The sequence below is a fragment of the Ictalurus punctatus genome, chromosome 22 (assembly GCF_001660625.3).
Source record: "Ictalurus punctatus breed USDA103 chromosome 22, Coco_2.0, whole genome shotgun sequence".
Lineage (NCBI taxonomy): Eukaryota > Metazoa > Chordata > Actinopteri > Siluriformes > Ictaluridae > Ictalurus > Ictalurus punctatus.
In genome coordinates, this window is record NC_030437.2 from 10,174,227 (window position 1) to 10,198,062 (window position 23,836).

Genomic DNA, 23,836 nt, shown 5'->3' on the forward strand with positions numbered 1-23,836 from the left:
TATTGGTGTTCCTATTAAAGTGGCTGGTGAGTGTATATGTCATTAAGGCTTAGTGTACACACACCTGAGCTGTTAGTTCGGCCCCTGTAGACATCATCATAGGCTTTCCACTGCTGTGTAACATGGTAGGCATGGATGAAGACCACCAACACTCCCACCACACAGCTAAGAGGAATGAAAGCAGCTGTACAGAGAGCTGTGTACATGTTCGGGATGAAGCACCTACACAGAGAGAGAGACAGAAGCAGAAAAATACAGAGAGACACACAGAGAATATTATTTTACCAAAGTCACAGAAATAATGTACTATCAATGTGGTCTTTATGTTTATTATACAGCAGGTATTTATAGAAATGTTTTAGTTCCTATTAAGTGAAACATTATATATGTGTGCAGTGAGCTGTGTTTCTTGGCCTTGTGCTGTGTACATCTGAGCTCTGTACAGTATGTTTGTGTGTGTAAATCTGTGCAGTGTATCTTTCTGCAGCAAATGTTTGTGCTGTGTATGTTTATGGGTGTATGCCTGTGCTGTGTATGTCTGTGCTGTGTATGGCTGTACAGTATGTGTATGTGCTGTGTATGTCTGTGTGGTATGTGTATGTGCTGTGTATGTCTGTGTGGTATGTGTATGTGCTGTGTAAATCCGCTTGCCTTAAGGGCACGACTACTGTTTATGTCTCAAAAACACATTGCGTCATAACGTTTCAGCTTAATTTTCTGGTTCCTGGGTAACTGTACAGTCTCTCTCTTTCTCGCGGACACTTTCCCATCCTCCCATTTTATCTCAGGAATTTTATTTTAATCTGCACTTGTTTTTCACCACTGTGCAATTAGCAAGTCTCAAACTGGCCTTTGCCATGGGAAAGCTTGGGGAGTGCAATGAGGGCTGATTTTGTTTTGACGTGATGGATGTCCAAATAGAAAGGACCATCCCTTCGTTCACAGGGCAAAAAAAGCTTAACAAATAAGCCGGGAGTCATTATATTGGGGGAAATGAATGTCATATTATATCTTTAAAAGAATTCAAAGCATGAAAAAATGCAAAAGGTTACATGGAAGAGTGAAAAACCTCGGTTCTGCCTTCCTAGAAGAACTCAGATATTTCTGCATAGTGCGAAATCCTCCACAATATAACTGGAACCAGGGTGGCATTAGTCTTTCAAGTTTCACTCTCAAAGTAGCAGAAGTAAACAGTTTACTCTTTTTACACTTTGAAGGTCAAATATCCCACAGTGGTAACTGTGGCTTCCCACGGCTTTGGCGTAATATTAACTCCACTCAGGGAAGATGCAATGATGCTGAGGTAGTGCTGTAACTATAACTGAGGCCTGTTGCCTAACAATAAAGGTGGAGAGAGGGACAAGGTGAGGACAGATTAAGAAAACAGAGAGGTCATACAAAGCTAGCTGACGTACACTGCCCGATAAACTGCTCCAGGGAGTGGTGAAAGAAGGAAAGCAAGCTCTTAATCACTGTATGGGTAAACAAAATGCTTTCCACTCATATGTGTATTTACATACTGCACGACAAATGTACAGTCATTATCGCATCAAAAAGTACCTGTGATTTGAAAAGCTTCCATGGGATTTAGTTTATAAACCATTGTGTTGACACCTACAATAAATCAGCATGTCATAAATATCAGCATAGGGTACTGGGAAACCATAATAGACTATATAATAAAACTGTAATGACTGACTAATGATTTACTTTTAATCATTGAGTCCTGACTTTCTAAATAAAGCTGAAACTATAAGTATAATTAAATCATAGCACTTTTACTTGAATTTTGTAAAAATAATATATTCAACTTTGCTACACTAAAAAAAACAAAACGGTATGTGCAAATATAAAACAATTCAATGTCAAGACCTAATCAGCAGTTTCTTAGCAGCACTGTCTGAGACTGTGGAGACAGATGAGCATCCCTGGTTGAATGTATTAGCCCAATTTTCAGTATATTGCTAAACAACACAATAATGATTTGGAAATTATGCCATAACCATGAAAGATATCGGCATTTAACAAGTCAACATCCAACCTCACTTGCATAGTTAACAATCCCACTTATCTCACTTGCATAATTAACATAACTGTACATACATATATATATATATATATATATATATATATATATATATATATATATATATATATATATATATATATATATATAAAAGAGTCATTTGTAAAGTAATTATTCAAGTATGTTTTCACCAGAAACTTATTCACTCTTAATTTCCTTAATCACTACTTTTCCTTTTCCTCAAGTGAATTACTACTACAGTAGCAGTACCTTTATTCAAGTCAGTATGTTTTGCACTTTTTCCACCATGTCACATATTAACCCGATATGATTTTAGCATCCCCAGTGATTGCTTTGCTCTAACATTTATGAGTAGCAAACAAATTTACTTTGCCTAATCCAAACTTAGGGAGCTAGGAAAATGATTTAAGGCTTAATATTGTCAAAGAGCCTTTGGCAGTTGCAATGTTGGACCATTCAATCAGCTAAGTACAGTGAAGTGGACAACCAGTTCCTTGTGGTTTTCCAAACAGGAAAAGTGCAAAAAAAGGATTTACCATGAAGTGTAATCCTGTAAACCTGATTCAACCTGCTTTCTCTCTGCAAAGTTAAAAAGGGCATGAAACATACAGACAGGTGATAAGTTAAGGAAAAAACAGAGGCTTTGTTATGCTGTTGGAATTTTGCTGGCATGACTTTGTACAGCAAATCAATACAAAGTTATTGTGACTCATCACATTTTATCCCATGATGAAACATTTTTAACATGATGGAAATAGTCTCTTGCAGGATGACCACTCCCATCGAAAGGGCATGAGGGCTAACTGAATGGTTTTTATGAGTGGCAAAAGGATGTAAATGATATGATATGACCTTCATAGTCACAACTCACAGTGACATTATAGACAGCGCTCTCCTCCACCATCATCAAAACACCAGTTGTGGGAATCATGTCCATCGCTCCAGTATAGTTACAGAGACTCTGTGAAAAGGTGAGACTGAAACTGTGCTGATGGCTCATGGTGGTCAAACACCTTAGACACTTTCTGTTGTTTTTTTCCTTTAATTGTGACCGATCTGGATATACACTAAAGATTTATATTTACACGTACATGTAATTATTTAGCGCAACAATTTGGAATACTCAAAACAAAATGTGTTAATCAGTTGGTCCATCTCATCAATAAACTGATTAGACCAGATGTGTGAGAGTCTCCTTGTATGATTTTTTCAAATTGAAATCTTATTTAAAAGTTATTGAAATCTTTTATACATAATAGTCTTATACAAAAAGTCATGATATGAAGTCAAATCTTTATTTCTGTCATAGACTAAACATGAACAGAAATTCATAGTTGTCCTATCAGTATGCCTGTTTTTCGTTTGGAACAAGAATGCTTAAAAACATGTTTCTCTGATTAGGCTCCATTGAGACACGGTACGTACTGTAGCTCCCTCTCTGAAAACACATCCTTGAAACTCGCTTCCTTGTGAAGAGGCGGGAACTGGAAAGCCATGTGAGATGAGGTGAGATGACATCACTTGTTTGTCTCTCCATGTGAGGGTTATTTACCTTTCCGGCAAAGGCAGGGAGTGTAACCACCCTGGAGACCGCAGAAATGTTGCTCAGGAAGAGGGAGGATGGAGAAACTAAAGCGTTTTACTATTACCTGAGCATGGGCGGGTATGAAACTGAATGTATACACAGTCACGGCTTGTGACCTCATAACCACAGAGCAACTAAAAATAGTCCCACTAGCCCTACCTACAAATAGAGGAACCCACCCCCACTTATCCTGGGTAGGGCACGTGCACTAACAACAAAAGAAGTATTTATTCTGCCAGTCAGGATAAGTGGGGTTAATCATCCCATTTAAGATTGAGAAAGAGCATTGTGTGTCTACAGCATATGTATATGTATGTGTGTGTGTGTGTGTGTGTGTGTGTATGTGTGTGGCAGGTATGAGGCAGTGTGACACACGTTTGTAGAGTCCACTGCCAAGAAGTGGTTGTATTTGTTCACTTCTCAAGCATTTGATTCAGCTGACACTGATTAATAAAGATTATAAAATATAAAGGAAATTAAATATTTTTTTAAGGAATCCTTCTAATGAAATATAATTGTATCTAAATATTTGAATATCCTGTTGATACACTATTTACTTTGTGGTAAATATTTTTCTGACACCATATACAATATTACAATCAATTGTTAACACATTTATTGTCATTACACAGTTTTAACACTTAAGACTTTAATGTTTGAATATTGTCCTCTCTATATAAGTCATTATCACCACTGCTACTTACAATGACCCTGTTTTTTTTTTTTTAAATTTCTTTTTAATTTTTAACTTGTGCACAAAGATCCTAATTACACACAAAGATCTTGGTTTGAGACTTTTGGTCTTGTTTGTATGTGTATGTGTACTCACAGTTCTCCCTGTACAAGTCCGTAGACATCATGAATGCTCCAACTATAACCACTGAGCAGCACCGTGACAAGAATAATGATGACCAGAGCAGGAAGTCCCCAGCTCAGCAGGAAGTAGAGTAGATAGCGTCTCTCTGTGTGTTCATCATTCATTACCAGGGTCTGCCAGAAGTTAACGGCCTGGGGAAAAGCAACATACAAGGTGAATAAAATCTGGAAAAGTGGCAAAAGTACCCTCATTGTCGCGTCTCCAAATATTTCATGTGAATTTATTATTTAAAGAAAACAAAGTAACTTGCAGTGACGTATGCGACAGTAGTACACAACAGAGTAATTTTCTGTCTCCGTCTTCCACCTTAACTTAAGAAGATTTACATTTGACCTCTGTAAGATTTGTTTTAAGATTCCATGGCATTTACAACATGTATTTAAATATTTACACGATTGTAATTATGTCTGTGGGTGTCATAAGGTTAAATGAAATACTTCGAAAGACATGTTTAATGTGTCATTTAAGACCATATTTACAGTGATGATCCAAAACCTCACTTTTCTAGGTATTTAGAAAGGAGAGAAAAACCCATACAATTCTGTGTATAATATATATATATATATTTTTTGGATGGATGTTCACATACTCTAAAGCTCTGTACCATAATCATGTTTTGTTTTTTTGTTTTTTTTTTAAATTCACACAGACACACACACACACACACACACACACACACACACACACACACACACACAAGCACTTATGATCATATATGATTTTGAAGGACCTTTCTCCCACGTACTTGAAATTTCAGGTTAAATGAATACCAGTTTTGTTACTGATTGTTAAATAGGTTCCTAACTACTTTGCATATACAAAACTACCCTTGTGATGCATGATAAAGAACATAGTGAACATTACATATTATTATTTACTAATATTCACCCATCATGCCAGCTGATACAAAACTGTAGTGTGTTTTTATATTTTTGCTTTACATTGTAAACATCAGAAGACTTTGTGGTGTGACAGTACATTTGAACAAGGTGTCAAGGTGATTGAGTGGAGGACTGCAGCAATGGTTCTTGTATTACACCATTATCCATTCATCCATCCATCCATCCATCCATTTTCTATACCACTTATCCTACACAGGGTTGTGGCGAGCCTGAAGCCTATCTCAGGGAACTCGGTGTAAAAGGCAGGGGACACCCTGGACAAGGTACCAACCCATCACAGGACACAATCGTACACTCATTCAGACACTACAGACAATTTTGGAAAAGCCAATCAGCCTACAATGCATGTCATTGGACTGTGGGAGGAATATTACACTGTTATGTTAAACAATATGGCTTTTACACCCGATGTGCACACACTGTGTATTTTTTTCCTAGCCGGAAAATATAAAATATAATATTTATGCATTCTTGTGCCATTTAGGAACTATAACCTTATCAGTACATGACTATATTTCAGCCTGTAGCATCAGTTAAAACTCAAACTTCATGAAAGTTCCAACTGCACCTGAGTGTGCCTTGCCATTTCTTGTGTAACATGTGCTTAAAAGGCCACACTGATTATAGATTTTCCATGCTTTATCTTATGAATACAGGGAAGTACATATTGAAATTGTTGTCCATGGTAACCGACCACACATTACAGGTGTGATAGAGACTTAAAAAAAAAAAAAAAAAACGTTTGAGAAATGTTCGTATTAAAAATTTAAGAGTACATACTGTATATTTGAATGTAAGTCTATGTTTTACTTATTAAGGTTTTAAATTAGTAAAATATGATTTCAGACAATTAAAGGATTTTTAAAGACAGCAGACATCCTGGATTCAGAAATTGAAAACTGCTGAAGTCAAGACCTGAAATTATAAATCCTATAAATTATGACATAACCTGACACGTTAAAAACTTTTTGTTGCTGTTCTGGCCTTGGACAAAACTCATTGAAAGGAGAAGATTACTAGTAAAACTCTCAATCGACTTAATGAAAGCAAGATGATGCCTACAGAGCCTCTAATGCATTTACACCGTATGGCTGTTACCATGCCATAATGATTCTCTGCCAGCCAACTATGATTTACTGGAAGCAACTACAGGCAGTCACTGGCTAGACACTGATATCTGCTTCATAAACAAGGCAGGGACCTCTCAAATCAATGGTCTTCATTGATTGTATTTTAAAAGTGGAGATGGAAATGCAGTGCTGGCCTACTGAAAGATAACGATAAAGGAAGGTAAACAGTTCACACTATAGGCAAACAGAAAGCAAGGGGGAGAGAGAGAGAGAGAGAGAGAGAGAGAGAGAGAGAGAGAGAGAGAGAGAGAGAGAGAGAGAGGACAAAAATGTTAATGGCAACACTACTAGGAAATACAATACAGAGTGATATGACCTAGTTATACATGAAGTGAATAAAACAGAGCAGTACAGTTTAGGACTGCTTAAAAATCAAGCCTAAGGCTGCTATTAATTCTAATATTAGTTCACAGAAGAGAAGAGCTGAAGAACAGTAGGTGTGCTTGGAGTTGGCAGAGGATTTGTGAGAGGTGACCGCAGGCACGTCTGAACAACTCCCTCACAAATGCTGTGCAAGCAGAAATACACGTAGCTCAAGTTGTGCATGAGACCGTGTGAAAACACGTGTTTGATAAGTAGGACAGGGAATGAATGTGTACTATTCCTGTTTAAAATTGAATCAATCTAAGTTGAGTGTGCAGAAATTAACCAGGCCAAGAGTAATATATAAACTACTAGGTGTTTAGAGGTTGCTAAATATTTAATCTCTGATGCCTTTGATATTTGACTGCCAGTGGTTCCCTGAAATTCTGAGAAGTTTAATTTCCTACTAAGATATACAGAGTGTTCGAAGAAAAGGAAAAAGATAAAGAGAGGCCCATGTGGGGAACCTATATGCTCAAGTTGTTACCTTCTATGATGGAGTTCATGCAGTCACGTTTTGAATTGCTTTTACCTGTATAAGCATCCAGCTGAACTGACTGAGGTGGAAGTAGTGGAAGAAGAGGCCTAGCGTAGCACAGCTGTCATCTGAGAACAATCGACCTCTGAATGCTGACACCAGGAAGCAAATCTGAGACAAAAAAAAAGGAGGGAGACACATTAACGCATAATCTCGAGCAAGTTGAATTTCTCCTATATATTGTGTGTTGTCTATACCAAGGTTTCAGAATGTATTTACGCACACACACACACACACACACACACACACACACACACAAACAGCTGGTGTCCTAGAGCATGACCTACATAATGAATACTCCTTACAAACGAAACAATCAGCAAGACCAAGAAGTAGCTTTACCAAGAAGTCAAACAAAATGTCCAGAAGGACATTCATGGTTTCATTCAGCAGGAAATGCTTTCACATACACATACAAACAGATCCATGGATCAGTTCAGTGACACTTTTCACCCTGACATTTCAACAACATAGTTTCTCATAACCCTCAGAACATGGCTAAATGATTTATGGCTATGTATTTTATGCAGTCTTCAAAAGGGAGACCATAAGGTCAAGGCCATATTTTATCCAGTATTCTACAGGGCATCATCTTGCATAAAGCAGAGCCAGTAGAGTCTCTGGACACATAATAACGAACAAATATATAAACTATATATGTTCAATACTTCAATATTTTAATCCTTAAGCAATTTCATCTTCATTCAGTTTGTGAATGGGAATAAGTTCAATTTCCCACATATAACCCAAGCCATCGCACACTGTGACTTCAACTGGATGCTTGCTTTACTACCAAATGTCATCTAAAATTTCCAGGAAAAGTCCTGGCTATACATCACAACTGGCAGATAAATATAAAGATATCAACACAAGGTGACACTAATGGCGTTTGATCATAGCCAGTTTGCTGGCTAATCAGTTTTACTAATATCCAGCTCACTCTAAAGTATTATTCAGCTGTTTAGCTGACTCAGACAGGGAAGTCGCCTGAATTATAAAGGAGCAGTTTCTTCTGCTGCAGCTTGAGCATCTATAATACTGCAGACTGAAGTAGATGACTTGCTCTATCTGGGCTGATATGAAGACACTTTAGCCAAAATGACAGTGTGCTGTGCTGTGATAGATGATTGGCTACAGGTTTATATGGCAGTGCATACGATTCTAGATTTCCATCATGGCAATCTCAGGTTGAGTTGTACAGTGCAGTGTTAGTATGGGACTTACTGCTTGTGAGATATTTGGTGTTTGCGTTGGTTTGATGGCATCAGCAACAGGTGCACAAAAAACATGCAATTGGGAACTTTAATGTTGTTGAGTGGTCAGATATGAAGCTCGCGGGTGTGAGCAAGCAGTCAAATATGAAGCTCATGGAACAAAGGAAGATCTCATTCATGAATATGAACAGAAATTGCTGCATGATGCATTTGATGTTCGTGTATTCATCCTTAGTAACTTAATGACCTAGTCAGGGTCAAAGTGGTTTAAAATAGGCTAAAATTTTGTGGAATGGAACCAAATTAGAAAATGTTTCAAGTAGGTAGAAAAAAAAAAAAAAATTGTACAAGTGGGATTAAAATAACAGTCCCGTGCACGTCTGTAGATTAGATGAATTATGAACTTGAGTGATGTAGCTCATATAGGTCGCAAATGTTAGAGCCAGAATACACACACCATGCTGACACTGCTGGCACTCCTACAGCTGGGTTTTTCCTGCAGTGTTTTCCAGTTTTCCCAGGAGCAGAGTGGTAAGTGGTAAGGCCATGCCCATTTTGGGTTTAAATCCAAATACATATACCAATAATAGCACTGCTTTACACCCCTCTCTGCAGTGTAAATAATAATAGCATAATAAAACAGAATAAAACTGTGGGTGCAGAGTGTAAAGAGTACAGTGGCACTCTAATTAGCAATTAAAACAGTTGTAGTGTTATGTATTTGCCTGGTCACCACATTATACTAATAATACTTCACACAAACAGAACTGTCTTCCTTTCTGAATAACAGAGTACACTTACTGCACACTCAGGTTTATTATTTAAGACTGAATTACTAAAGACCTTAGCAAGCCAAAAGCAAGCCTGGATGTCATTAAGATCATGTCAAGAAGCTGGTACATGAAACTAACTACGTTTTTCTTAATACAGTAGTAGTACTGTATGCCTGAACAGTACAGGACAAAGCTGTGGACTGGAAGGGAACTATCTTATAATCTGTAACAATGTGACCCTATCAATACAAACAAAAGAACGTTTTGCTTGATTACAGCAATAAGCTCCGAGTCAAACTTCCAAACGGTTTCAAAGAAGTGCTGCATAAACTGGAAATGTTGAGTTATTTGAAGAGGGCTAGCCAGCTTCCTGTTCATATTACTGACAGGGTTGCATGTGGGAGGTTCAGAGGCAGGAAACAAATGCAGGAAGTCCAGAGGGCCAAATACTGATCAGATCATATTCTGGCATGTGTTATTATGTGTAGGTGACTTAAACTGGGATAAATAAAAGAGTGCTAACTGTCCCTCAGGTACAGTGTAAGTCGTCACAATTTCTGTGCCACATTGAGGTTTTGCAGCCTAGACACCCTAGAGACAGAGGTGGGAAGGACCAACAATGCTGTCACCATTGAGAGTTTTTAAATAACCTGGACTTGTGTCTTTCTTTTGACTTTTCCACACTACGCCTCAAGAGACAGCAACCCACATTTGTACAAGGTTACTCTGCAATTTACATTTTAAAACAAACAAAAAAAAAAATAAGGTGACTTTTTGCATCAGGCAGCTTGTAAGAGTTTATTAAAATTCCCAACAAATATCAACTCTAATGAATGTGACAGCAAGAACAGGGAGGTGAATATTCCATGAATTCAAATGTAAAACTCCTGTGTTTCATATGCAATTGGCTTATTGTTCAAGCATGTGCAAGCACACTTGTCTTAAACCAAAAAAAAACCTAAAAGAATGAAGAAAGTTGAAAAGAAACATCATGTCCTGTATTACTTATACAGCCTGTATACATACATCACATACAACTTCTGTGATGCAGGCTAAGGCACAAAACATGTTTGTGCCAACCCAGTGTTCCCCAGGGAGCTGCTGAAGTGAATGAAACAGAGGAGTGGAGCTCAGATGCACCTTCTACTTGATATGGACTGTTTTCCCAGGCTCACTGAGATGATTACATCAGTAACATTAGATCCAGCTTTGTGGGAAGCGGGGCACCTCCTCATTCACCTAATGACCTTTCTGGCTCGCTCTCTGGCCAAGGATTGATCCAAACAGCCTACGTAACAAACATCCTGTTAACAGGCAAAAGCAGATTGAGATAAAAGTATATGGTAGAAAGTATAAGGTAGCTTAGACTAGTTCACATGAAATTCCTCAAGAAAGGAACTGCTGGAAAGACAGTCCATCAGCTTCTGCTGATGGACCCTAACCAGTTTAATCTCTAATGAATACGGTATATTGCAATAAGTGCAAACAGAGCTTTACCATGGCTCATTAAACTACTGGCTACCCAGTTTCCTTTGGACTTTCCGGCACAGACATACTACACTTTGATGATGTAACATGGACATTGGGAACATGGTTTAGGCCTTGGGAATATGGTGTTATGGTGTAGTGTCTTATGCATGATCCACCAATTTTACAGGGTTAGTCAGTCATCTAGTCAGATAGTCAGCCTAGCTAGTTGACTATGGAAGCAAAGTTTCTGAGTTTATGTAATATTATTCATTACACTACTGTGCTGGCATTTTCCACCTTTCCGTGGATATTACAAAAATACATGTATGAAATCTTCAGGCTGTGATGATTGGTTGGGCTTGCTAAAGTCTACTTACAAACCAAAATGTATAAGAAATTTTGAAAAGTTTCCTGTCTCCTCAGAATGTGCTGTCAGCATTCCAAACAGTATCTGAACAGAATCTGAGGCACAGACTGAAGACCAGGTGATTTTTTCCCCCTAATCTTCAACTGTCCAGTTTATGTGCCCATAATAGCCACAGATTGTTGTTCTAGGTTGGCAGGAGATGAACCCACTATGGTCTTCTGCTGTTGTAGCTCATCCACCTCAAGGTTCAATGTTTTGTGCATGCGAATATGCTTGTCTGCTCACCACGGTTGTAAAGAGTGCTTATTAAAGTAACTATATCCTTCCTGGGAGCTCAAACTAATCTGGCCATTTTCCTCTGACTTCTCTTATCAACAAGGTGTTTCTGTATCTGCATGATTTTATGCATTGTTCTGCTGTCACATGATTGGCTGATTGGATAACTGCATAAATGAGCAGGTGTACAGGTGTTCCTATTAAAGTGGATGGTGAGTGTATATGCTTATTTTAAACATCAGAAACAGAGTAGCACAAACATTAATTAGCATTATTATTAATTTTACCAATAAACATGAATTAAATTACTGTGGAGAACAATAAGGGCAGTGTAACTGTTGCAAAATGGTGGAACGATCCATAATACAGTGCAATGTAATATCAATTTCCAAAACCTGGAGATGACAGCAGACCATAGATAAGAGATTAGACAGCCCAGGCCTGGAATTCGTTGCATGGACAGCCTGATAAAGCGGACGGAGAGTGGAGATATGCTTCATTCACAACTGTCTATAAGCCATCATGCATCAATATGAATCTCCATTCAATACAGATGCATTTTTCATTTAACTTGGTGCTCTATAAGATCTTGCTAATTACCCTTCTAAACTAGACTGAACAAATATATGGGCTCCAAATTGTATCTAATAATTTTCAGTCTTCTTCAACAAAGTTCAGTACATAAAGGGGTTTAAAGACAGCAGGATTCAGTCCCATGCTGTTTCCTCACTGAGTTCTGTCATTAGCAGCCAGCAATGTGGTGGTGATGCTCAGGGGCAGGCACTGAAAGATGACTCATAAACAGCCCTTCTCAGATCACTATAATCAGCCTCCAAAAGACAAAGCAGGCACTCTGCTAGAAGAACTTAGTGACACAGGGAACTTAGTAAAAGCTGAAGGTATGCAATTAAGATCATTGTATTTTCTTTATAGCCTTGATTTTTTCTCTTTTGTCTTATAATTACTTCAAGTTCTAAGTAAAAGTCGCAAGCACAACAGGTCGCCTTTTATGAACGTTTTGGAAGGAACTTCACGTTTCAAGCCTTTCTCATTCTAATTAATCTGATCTATTTGCTGTTGATGAGTCGAGACGCAGTCTCCTCAGATACAAGCTGAGTGAAAAGGACAGAAGCCATGCAAGCTTAAAATAGCCAAGTTCATGCATTACAGACCCTTTGCTGTGACTGACGTATAGATGGCAGGGACTAGACAGGAAGACTGCACAGCTAAAAGCAAGATATTGCAGGTTCAAGCCAGATTGTGCTTGATGTGTGGTTGCGTGTTAATCCGCAACACTGAAACATTAGATAAATGAGGTAACCTTTATCACGGGCACGAACCGGAATTCTTCGAACTCTGGCACATTTGTCTTGTGAGATTTCATTTCCATACCATCACATGATCCGTGGAACCATCAATGAATTCTGTATAACCTTTAATTGGATAAATTAGTATAACTCACTATATGAACAATTAAGCACTTCAGGCATGACCTGCTAAATTTAGTACATGTCCACTCCTCTTGTCTTCTCTGGCCATGATTGTTTGTCACAAGAGCACCTCCCCCACTTACAGCTGGGAAAAGAATCGGGCCATCTGCACCCTCAGGTCAGTTTCCGCTCTGATCTCTCAGACAGGTAAATTGTGATGCTAATCCTCTAGGGGTGTTGAGCTGTTTGTGCATGATTACTCTGCAAAGAAATGTAACTATGCACACAAAAATTATTCTAAAATTTTTCAAACACAAACATAATTTGTGATCATTTTCTTCTGCAACACTCAAACCAGTTTGAGAAAAGAGTTGCTCCTAAATGGCATGCAGGGTTGCCAGATCATAAAACCCTCCTAAAGGCCATTCACAACATAATAGTTAATAGTCAACAAAACACCAGTTCTAAAACTCAAAATCTGATCCCTGTGTTTAACTCCAAAATCATGTCTACCATTGCAAAATGTTTTGTAATGTATACAAAATAATATTATATGATACATAATAAAACAGCAGAATTAAAACCAAGCAGTTTCCCTAAACGTCAATTTCCTAAAGGACCTGTATTACATATATTGTATACCATATTATTTTTATTTCACATGCGTTTTGCATGCCTTGTTGCTACTGATATGCAATTTACCAAATTCACGAAATGTAATCAGCACCACAGCCTACATAAATACATTAAATATACTATGCATTTGATGTTTGCATTAAAAACTGCTTATCTGTTTTGCCTTACAAAAACTATATAATTAATGATATACTTAATGTATGCACAATTCCCAAACTCCAACTCACAGACAAAAATAGAAGCCATCAAATGTCATCCAATTCTGCTTGAAAACAACAGTCTTGGCAACCCTGGTAGACAGCAACAGTCAATTTACAGTTCAGTTCTAGACAATACTACCAATCAGAGCCAAGTAACACTATCCCACCTGACAAATGTGTAGAAATGTTGGATCTAGGGCTGTATGAGGCTACACACTGTTTCTTCGTTCATTCATAAGCAAATATGGACATTTCTCTCACAATTTTGTTTCTTGCTTCATAGAAGCTTAGGTAGGCTGAGGTATTGTTGGTGTAAAAACATTCAGTCATGAGGGAATGAGGGAAGAGAAAGCATGCAAGAAATGAGAAGAGGATAAACCAGACAGTGATGATTTACTGACATGGTGTCTTGTGCATGGTATGACATATATGAGGACATGGCTAATAAGCTAATGCTCTTTCAAGATGGTTGGCGGTAGCATTGGAAATGAGATCCCAAGCTAAAAACAACTTCAGTGGTAGTTGGTACAGTGAATTGTGGCTATTTAGCAGGATTGAAAACTGCATATACGGTATATGCACCTAGTTTCCTAGCAGTAACACTGTTATGTAGTTTAGTTTCAATTATGGAAAACACATTAATATTTAATAATGAATTAATTCATATGAATTTTACATTGAAAAATATGTACAGTTTTGTGTGGTTCCAAACTTATTCTGGAAAACATCTAGACCCAGTGGTTGGTTAGCTGCAAAGCCCTACAAAATGTACGCCCTGCTCACATTCTCACTGAAAAGTGAAATGCCCATCCTCCGCACCCACACCCACTGTGATAATAATATCACAGTAGTCAAACTTAGTCTGTTTTCTCCTTTCAGGAGGCGGAGATGTCCTGGTGCTTTCCTGTGTACAAGACAGGACAGCATGTGTGTTTGTCATCAAGCACCGAGACCGCAGTGTTCGATTCAAAGCTCACCTTTAACCAGTCTTCAAAAACCACAGAGAAATCAGAGGTCTCGCTTCTCTTCTGTTCTCTTCTGATGCTGCATGTTGACTTTTGTGTTTGAGACGAAATGTGTAGTCTGTATTTTTAAAAAAAAAAATCATTTGACCCTTACCCTGAATTATGTCTCGAGCTAGGCTCAACAAAAACAAAGGAAATGATAACAGCCAGTGTTGTAATGTAAAAGTGTGAGTTGTCAGAGACTAGCGGTACTGAATTTAGGAGGAACATTTTTACTTCCGGATTTCATGAGAAACAAGACGTCAATATATACCATTATATGAGACAATACAGCAGTACAGACCACAGCTATTTACTAACCCTATCACACATGTACTAAGGCAGTAATTCCGCAATATCAGTTCACTACATAATCATAAGAAGGCGACTGCTCCACTGCTGATGCAGCTTTAATGCTGAACTATTAATAGTATCGGCCAAAAAGATGACATCAGTGAGAGTATAGCACATAGCCAGACTCTCTCCCTCTCTCTCTCTCTCTCTCTCTCTCTCTCTCTCTACCCCCTTTCCTCCTCCTCCCCTAACAGATACCGGTCTGAACTAGCTAGTTCCAGCCTCGGCAGCATCATGGGTGTTTCCTCAGTCGCTTTTGTTCTGCGAGAGAAGCTGACTGCGCCGCACGTAGCTCATAGACCTTGGCCTAAGGCTTTTACATTCATCACTATTCTGTCATCTACCTATGCACATCACTTTCCCTCTCTTCTTCACATCTCTCTACTCAGTCTCCACCTAAGTCAGAACCCATCCTGCATTACTACTCATGCTATTTCCAACAGATTTAACTATATTCCAGGTCTGATAGGAGGAAATACCTAACCTAAGGTATTTAAATAAATACCTAAATACCTAAGGCTTCTAATTTCACAGTAGCTGTAGGATGAGACAACTCTCATGCACACTTGCATGTATATTTGTGAACGCGTGGGCACAGGTAATGATAATGAAATCCCAAGAAATTGGGATCTTGATGGTAATGACTGAGTTAATAAGATTAGGTGGGAGGGCAGCATTTGAAACATGACTCAGAGGTTCTCTGCCAAAAAACAAAACAAATTATAATCAGAGTTGTTAAGGTGGTTTCAGGTTAACAGGGGCATTCTGATTGTGTCATTTCCTAAATGAAGGACCAATGTTAAGAACAAATTGATTTCTTTGTCCTAGTTTGTCCTCATTTAAGGTGTACTCAGAAATTTTGGTCAAAGTTAGCTGGGGAAAAAAGGGAAGTAGGCTTCATGGTGAAAAAGTTTGAATATGTTTGCCTTAGAGGAAAGAGTCATTTGCAAATTAATACAAAGTTATTCCAACTGATTACCTTTATCTTATAATGAAACATTTCTGTTCTGATGGGAGTGATCTGTTCCAAGATGACTCTGCCCCATCTACATGGCAGGGGGTCTCAATGAATGGTTTTATGAGGATGAAAATGATGTACTTCAAATGCTATGGCCATCATAGTCCACAGATTTCAACCCAATTGAACACCTATGGGAGAATCTTTTGGATCTTACACAGAGCTGTTCTGGTGGCCTGTGGTGGCCCATCACCTTACCAACACACTATATTGTTTTTGCCCTTTAATTTGAATATTTTAATGACAGCTGCTACAATATGAGAACTTTGCCTAATAGTGCAAAATGCTACAAATTGTTGACTGCACCTTTAAATCCAACATTTCATACAAAAACAAATGTGCTAAACGATTCCAGAGGAATCTTTTTAAACCAAGGCTTTCATTCATTATTATGTAATTACAGCAAATGAGCAAACACTGCATTTGTAGTGAGGAGACTTGGTATGGAAAAAAACATGGGTTAGTATAAATGATACATTCACTCATATACCCATATCTGTGCTGGTCCAATAACTCATGGGTAGCTGACTAGCAATAGGCAATGCAAATGTTCTTGTTTACACTGTACTGTTGCTAGCGCATTTGGCAGGAAGTAGCTATACTGCAAGCTCTTACTCCTGAGTGACACAGACAACCTGTCCATTTTCCCTGTCAGGTGTTTGAGCGAACACTGAAATATGACTGGTTTGAATATATTTTTTTAACAGTAAATCCTGAAGTCATTTTATTCCTCTTATATCACAGCAATTGTTATCCTGTTATAACTTACATTATAGCAGCTTCTATTTTTCTCTTCTATTTTTTTCAGACAAAAAAAGTGTCTTGTCACATTATTGAGAAACCACAAACTGTCCTGAAACCCCAGCTGTATCAGAAAACTTAAAGGATCAGCTTTAACTCGGACAGTTCCAAAGTTCTGACACTGGAGACTCCTTCCATAAATGTTAAATAAATGTCTCCTCCGAGAAAGTGTCACCATTTCGACCATTAAAGCAAGTTACACATTAGCCTAAACAATACATGTTTAACTTCCAAGTCATTTTCTCCCTGTGTGTTTTTAATAAGTTTGCCATTTAACTTGGAGGAAATGCAAAATAAAGAAGATGGGACTAACCACTGAAAAGAGCAACAACAATTAAATGGGCGGTTAACCCCCCTGATAAGCTCACTGCAATGCTCCTAGACACCGGATGCTGTTCTCTGCCATTTCATGCTTTTTATCACTGACATCGAGTTGGTGGCCTATGGACACTGCATTTACTATCTCAGGGAGCGATGGTTCAGACTGGAAATAGAGGTGACCAGTGGAAGGCCAGAAGCCTTTAAGCTCAGTATTCTCAGGAGGTCTGTATAATAATTCCTTATAACTTTTGTTTTTGTGCCACTTTGCCTGCCATCTCAATGCAATCATCTCCAACCTGCCGTGTGACACTCAATCAGTTACTTCACTGCATGTTACTGGAGTTATTCATTAAAAGTTAATTAATGATTAGACAACATACAACCCCAATTCCAAAAAAGTTGGGATGCTGTGTAAAATAAAAAAATATATAAATAAGAACAGAATGCAGTTATTTGCAAATCTCATAAATCCATATGTTATTCACAATAAAACATAGAAAACATATCAAATGTTTAAACTGAGTAAATGTGTGTTTTAAGAAAAAAATATGGTAAATTTTAATTTGATGGTCCAAACACATCTCAAAAAAGTTGGGACGGGGGCACCAAAAGGCTGGAAAAGTAAGTGTTACTAAAAAGAAACAGCTGGTGGTTAATTGGCAGGAGGTCAGTAACATGATTGATTATAAAAAGAGTATCTTAGAGAGACAGAGTCTCTCAGAATTAAAGATGGGCAGAGGTTCACCAATCTGCGAAAAACTGCGTCTAGAATTTGTGGAACAATTTCAGAATAATGTTCCTCAATGTAAAATTGTAAAGACTATGAATATCTCATCATCTACAGTACAGAATATCATCAAAAGGTTTCAAGAATCTGGAGAAATCTCTGTGTGCAAGGGACAAGGGTGAAAATCAATATTGCATGCCCGTGATCTTTGGGCCCTCAGGTGACTCTGCATTAAAAACAGTCATGATTCTGTAATCACTGCATGGGCTCAGAAACACCTCCAGAACTCATTGACTATGAACACACTTCACCGTGACATCCACAAATGCTGGTTAAAGCTCTATCATGCAAAGAAGAAGGCATATGTGAACATGATCCAGAAACACTGCCATCTTCTCTGGGCTAAAGCTCATTTAAAATGGACTGAGACAAAGTGGAAAACTGTTCTGTGGTCAGATGAATCCAAATTTGAAATTCTTTTTGGAAACCATGGATGCCACATCCTCTAAACTAAAGAGGACTAAAGAGAAGAGGGACCATCCGGATTTTTATCAGCGCTCAGTTCCAAAGCCTGAATCTCTGATGGTATGGAGGTGCATTAGTGCCTATGGAATGGACAGCTTGCACATCTGGAAAATCACCAATTCTGAAAAGTATATACAGGTTTTAGATGGACATATGCTTCCATCCAGATTCCATCCCATCTTTACTTCTGAGAGACTCTGCCTCTCTAAGATACTCTTTTTTTATACCCAATCATGTTACTGGCCTGTTGCCAATTAACCTAATTAATTGTAAAATGTTCCTACAGCTGTTTCCTTTTAGTAACATTTACTTTTCCAGCCTTCCCAGACGTGTTGCGGCCATCAAATTCAAAATTACCATATTTGGTTCTTAAAATGGTACATTTCCTCAGTTTAAACATTTGATATGTTTTCTATTGTGAATAACATATGTGTTTATGAGATTTTCAAATCATTGCATTCTGTTTTTATTTACATGTATTTACATTTCACACAGTGTCCCAACTTTTTTGGAATTGCAGTTGTACAAGATTTGAGGATTACTTGACTCCAAGTAATGTATTCCAAGCAGTGGAGTTCGTTCTTGGACAGATCAGCAAGAACACATTTTCACAATGTGTTTTAGTGACGAGTGTGGCTATAGAGCGACCCCTACAGGTGTAAATATCTGTTGAAAAACACATACCAAAAAGCTCACACAGAAAATGCAGGCTAGCAACATGACAAACAATATCAGAGCATCAGCTGCGTGTAACACCATCCAAACTCCCATGCAGTCAAGGAACAGAGACAAAAGAATCCCAAAATAGCCATAGAGTTTAATAAAATTAATCCCTGATGCTTTCCTTCCTCGTGTCTTTATGCACATCCTGTAGACGCTTGTGCACATCCTGTATACTCTGGCTTAAGTGGTATTTCTTTATTTCTATTCTAATCTGCTTCCAGTGTATTTCCCTTTTATTCTTAACAGGCATTGCAAGGTTAACACACTTCACACTATCCAAGGCTGTGAAAGTCCCATTTCACTTGAGAGGCTAAATGCTCTTTCAGTCAGTACTTCCCAGAAGCTTGGATAAACCTAACTGCATACATACAGTTGATTGTCTATTGTGATGGTTAATCAGATCTGGGTAAATGTCTTACAACTTCAGAACAGCAGACATGTGGTATAGTCAGCAGTCAGCAGACTGTCTGAATATTTCACATTCACTCAGCTGAGTTTTACCAGCATAAGGCCATGTGTGATCAACAGACATGGGGGGCTGCTCATAAGGCGAAGCTGGACTTTTGTCCCTTTTTTACCATGCAAAGTTCAGGCTAAGTGTATCACCCACATGTCTAGGGATTTCCAAAAATAATCCAGCCAGTGCAATCTGTCCAGAGGTCTGAGGGGCTATTGATGAGCTGTACAGACAAGTGACCAGCAAACAGAAAGCTGTATGGACAGCCTGCATAACTGGGACTTGGAATATGCATAGTGATGACTGACAAAGCACAAGAAATTATGCCTCATTTATATATACAAGACTGCAGTAGATCAAGAACATTTCCCAAAATGTGGCCTGCAGTATAGAAGTGTGGTAAAGCATTAGATGAACAATACAGGGGTTGAGCCGAGAGCTCCATAGTGTAAATTAAACATTTGCTAAAACGAGAGTCGACAAATTAGAGAAAACTCTGCAATCTGAGCTAAACCTTGTTAATATGTATTTGGAGTAAAGAGAACTGAGTTAAAGGTCAGATGAGGTTTTTTTTTTTTTTTTTGCTTTTATTTGCAAACCTCTTTACACAAGTTCAAGGTTCTATGTGGTCCACTTTTGAGTTTGTTGCTTGTTGGTCAAATTCATTGCAGGCAAAGGCATATGCATGGATAAATGACATGTCAGTGTTTGCTCTTGCTCTCAAACTCTTCTCTTTTGAAAAACACAGAAAGTAGGTCAATAGGAAAGGTTTTCATATTAGAAAACACATATAGTAGGCCTAAAGAGCAAAGCTTATAGGCTACAATTCAGATTGATATATGGTGTTATTTGTTTTATATATATATATATATATATATATATATATATATATATATATATATATATATATATATATATATATATATAAACCTCTGATATTGTTAAGGCCAAATATATGAGTTTTATGCACATACTACATTCTTATTCTTACTCAACTTGAACAAGGAAAGAAACACCATTAGTGAAATCAGGTATTTGGAAGCTAGGACAGTCTTTACTGTTTCCATGTTTTACCTACACTATTAAAGGGCAAGTCAGTGATTTTAAGTCCAAGCATTTTTTGTCATATTTGATGAAGCTCTCCTCATATTATAACAGATGTCAATAATAATATTTAGAGAGAAAAAAAAAATACAGGATACTAGAGCTGTCACAGGTCCTGGAAATGGGATCAAAAACAAACGATGTAGACCACCAACATCCAGCCAAACAGAAGAGGGAGGCGTATCTACTGGCCTGTCGATTAAAAATGCTCAACCTCATGTACTTGCATGTAGCCTGTGCAGCTTGTGTGTACTTTTTGTGTTTTGGGGAAGTGGCATTAGACAGAACAAGAGAAAATGGCTGTATTTGATTGAGTTCTGAGTTTCAAAACAGCTAGCTTGAAAGAAAGGTTTACTCTAAAACATAATAAACATGTTTATATTGGAATATCTGTTATGTGCTTAGCGAGTGATTCTGGTGCTAATTTGTTGGTCGGTTGTATTTCTGATAACTGACAAGTTAGATGTTGCCTACCATTCTGACGTCATGCTGGAAATTTATTACAAAATATATCATGGACACCACTGTAGATCATATGGTTATTATAAATATTATTAAGTAAGCCATTCAGGGTGGATTTTTCCTTTAAGACGTCTTTCACTAATCAGTGACCCGAAAGTTGTGAAGCATTGTTCAATAGGAAAATAAATACCCCACAATCTGAATCTTAAGGAAGTTCCTGGAGGGCTCTTTGAATGACCAAGGTGATCTTACAAGGAGATAAATTCTGAAGAGACAAACTCAAGAACCCTTTGGGGTGCTAGGAACCTAGAAATTAATTTAAATAATGGAGTCAGAGCTATGGTGAAACACCATAAAATATCAGAAGGATTATGAGTACACATTATATTAAAGAAGCTTACAAAGCTTTCAAAGTGACAGATTTATATAAGAATAATGTGGACCCTTTACAGTGTAGGAGACCATAAAGCTGTCATCAGCATCACGTTCTAATGGTAGGTTATTAGATGATGTGCTGTTGTGTTAAGTCATGTCATGTCATGCACACACTCACTGTTATGCAACAACTAGCTTGATCCTCAAATGCTCAGCAGTTTATAATGTGTGTTTGGACACAGTCAGATACAGTGCTCTATTTCTATGTCCTTGGTCACCTCATGCAAGATGATATCAGAAAACGCTCTGCCTGGCTGATGTCAGGCCCTGAGCTGGGCAGGCGACACAAGACGGTAACGTTAGCCATCCTGTGATGGCCCCTCACCCCCACTAGAGAAGATCATGTTAGTGCCACACTGGGGTTAGCAATTAGCTTGAGGTTCACCGTGATCTGGAGCAGCAAGGTCTTGACCTGTACAGCATGCATCTCATTTCCCTAGCACAAGGGAAAAAAAGGTGCAGAGCTCTGATCAGTTCGAACCAGACATCGAAATGAGGAGAACAAGTCAAATGATTTACGTCAAATGAACAAGCACAAGTCTTTTAGATCAGGAGAAAATGGCTATGTTTGATTTGGCAACGCAGCATGGCCTTTGTTGCCTAATCTGATTGAGTCGTGGGACCAACGCACTGTTTGGATTCACTTGCCTGTGTTTGTGTGAGTGTGGGAGTGTAGGGACACACATACCCACATTCACACACATCTCAGCAAATGCAAAGTAATAAAGGCCAGGATGTGGATGTAGACTTCTTTCTTCCTTCTCTTGATTTTTTTCACACATCCTCCCTCCCTCTCTCTCTCTCGCTCTCTCTCTCTGTCTCCCTTTCTCACCCTCTCCCCCCCCCCCCTCCCCCCGCTCTCTCTCCCTCTCTCTGTCTCTCTCTCTCTCTCTCCATCCTTGACGTCATCTGGGGCTGCCTCATTACAGTAAATGAGCGGTCAGTATAAACTCACGCACATGCATGTACTTTTAGACAAGGGAAGTGTTTATTCTGGTTACTTCTATGACCTGTTTCCTGTCTTGGAAAATAATAGACTGCTGTTTTGTCAGGCCAGAAAGAATATCTCTGAAAAGTGTTTTTCCTGTTGATAAATATATGTGCATTCACATACCCCACATCATACAAAAATACAAATGAGAAATAAGCGGAATTCATATATAGATCAATTAACTATCAATTTTTCTATTCCTGAGAGAGAGAAATGATAAGAAACACTACCACTGAAACCATCAGTGTCACAGGATCTCAAAATAAAGTGCACTAATTCACTAGCCACTGAGTTAGTGAAATTCTAATCATAAATGAATCCAAAACAAATGATGCATACAATGGTCATGCTAAGAAAAATAACCCATGATAACATTACAGTTAGAGAGGAAGCTGCATTACAGAAAGCAGATGTGGTAAAGGTGTTTGTGTGAAAGCCAGGCTAATTTACAATCCTACAAATAAATAAATGACTCACTGAGTCTGCCAGGTGGAAAGCAATCTGTAATAATACACAAATACAGTCAAGTATGGACCCACGTGACTCAGAAGTCATGACTTCCTCTCAATAAAGTACCTATTTTTCTGAGAAAAATGCCTGTGGTGACTGGAGTGAAAATTTACCTGGCTAGCATTGACAGCAACGTGTTTTGTCTAAACAAAAGAAGTAGAAGAAGAAATAGCCCTGTGCAACCAGAAATATACGGAACGACATAAAAAAACAAACAAACAAACAAACAACCAAACAAACAAATAAAGTAGATATAATCTAATATAAGAAAATAAAAAGTAGACTCACTGCATTATTTAATTATTTAACTATATGTAATAATTTAACAATTGATCTGAAAGTAAAAAAAATAAATAAAAAAAGCAAAAATTTAACCTGGTCTTCAAATAAACAGCTTTCTCTGTTAACAGTTTCCTAAGCTTCATTTACACTAATCATGATTTATGAATGCGCTGCCGGAGTTTTCGTTTACGCCTTTCAAAGTTTTCATTTACACCCTGTAAGTTTACTTTCGCTATTCTAGCTCAAATCTCATGTGTGGACGAGCTTAACAATGATTTATTCTAATTGGCTAGTGAGATTTGGATCAACAGCTT

At 38.0% G+C, this 23,836-nt stretch overlaps 1 protein-coding gene across 1 annotated transcript in view; it reads right to left on the reverse strand.

Moving 5' to 3' along the window:
* adgrv1 (adhesion G protein-coupled receptor V1) overlaps positions 1–23,836 on the reverse strand; it is a 132,206-nt gene that overhangs the window by 18,511 nt on the left and 89,859 nt on the right. Inside the window, exons 84-86 of the mRNA XM_017452534.3 lie at positions 7,437–7,553; positions 4,462–4,640; positions 65–222 (exon numbers count right to left, since the gene is read on the reverse strand). Coding sequence (XP_017308023.2) covers positions 65–222; positions 4,462–4,640; positions 7,437–7,553 — 454 coding nt within the window. The remainder of the gene's footprint in view (positions 1–64; positions 223–4,461; positions 4,641–7,436; positions 7,554–23,836) is intronic.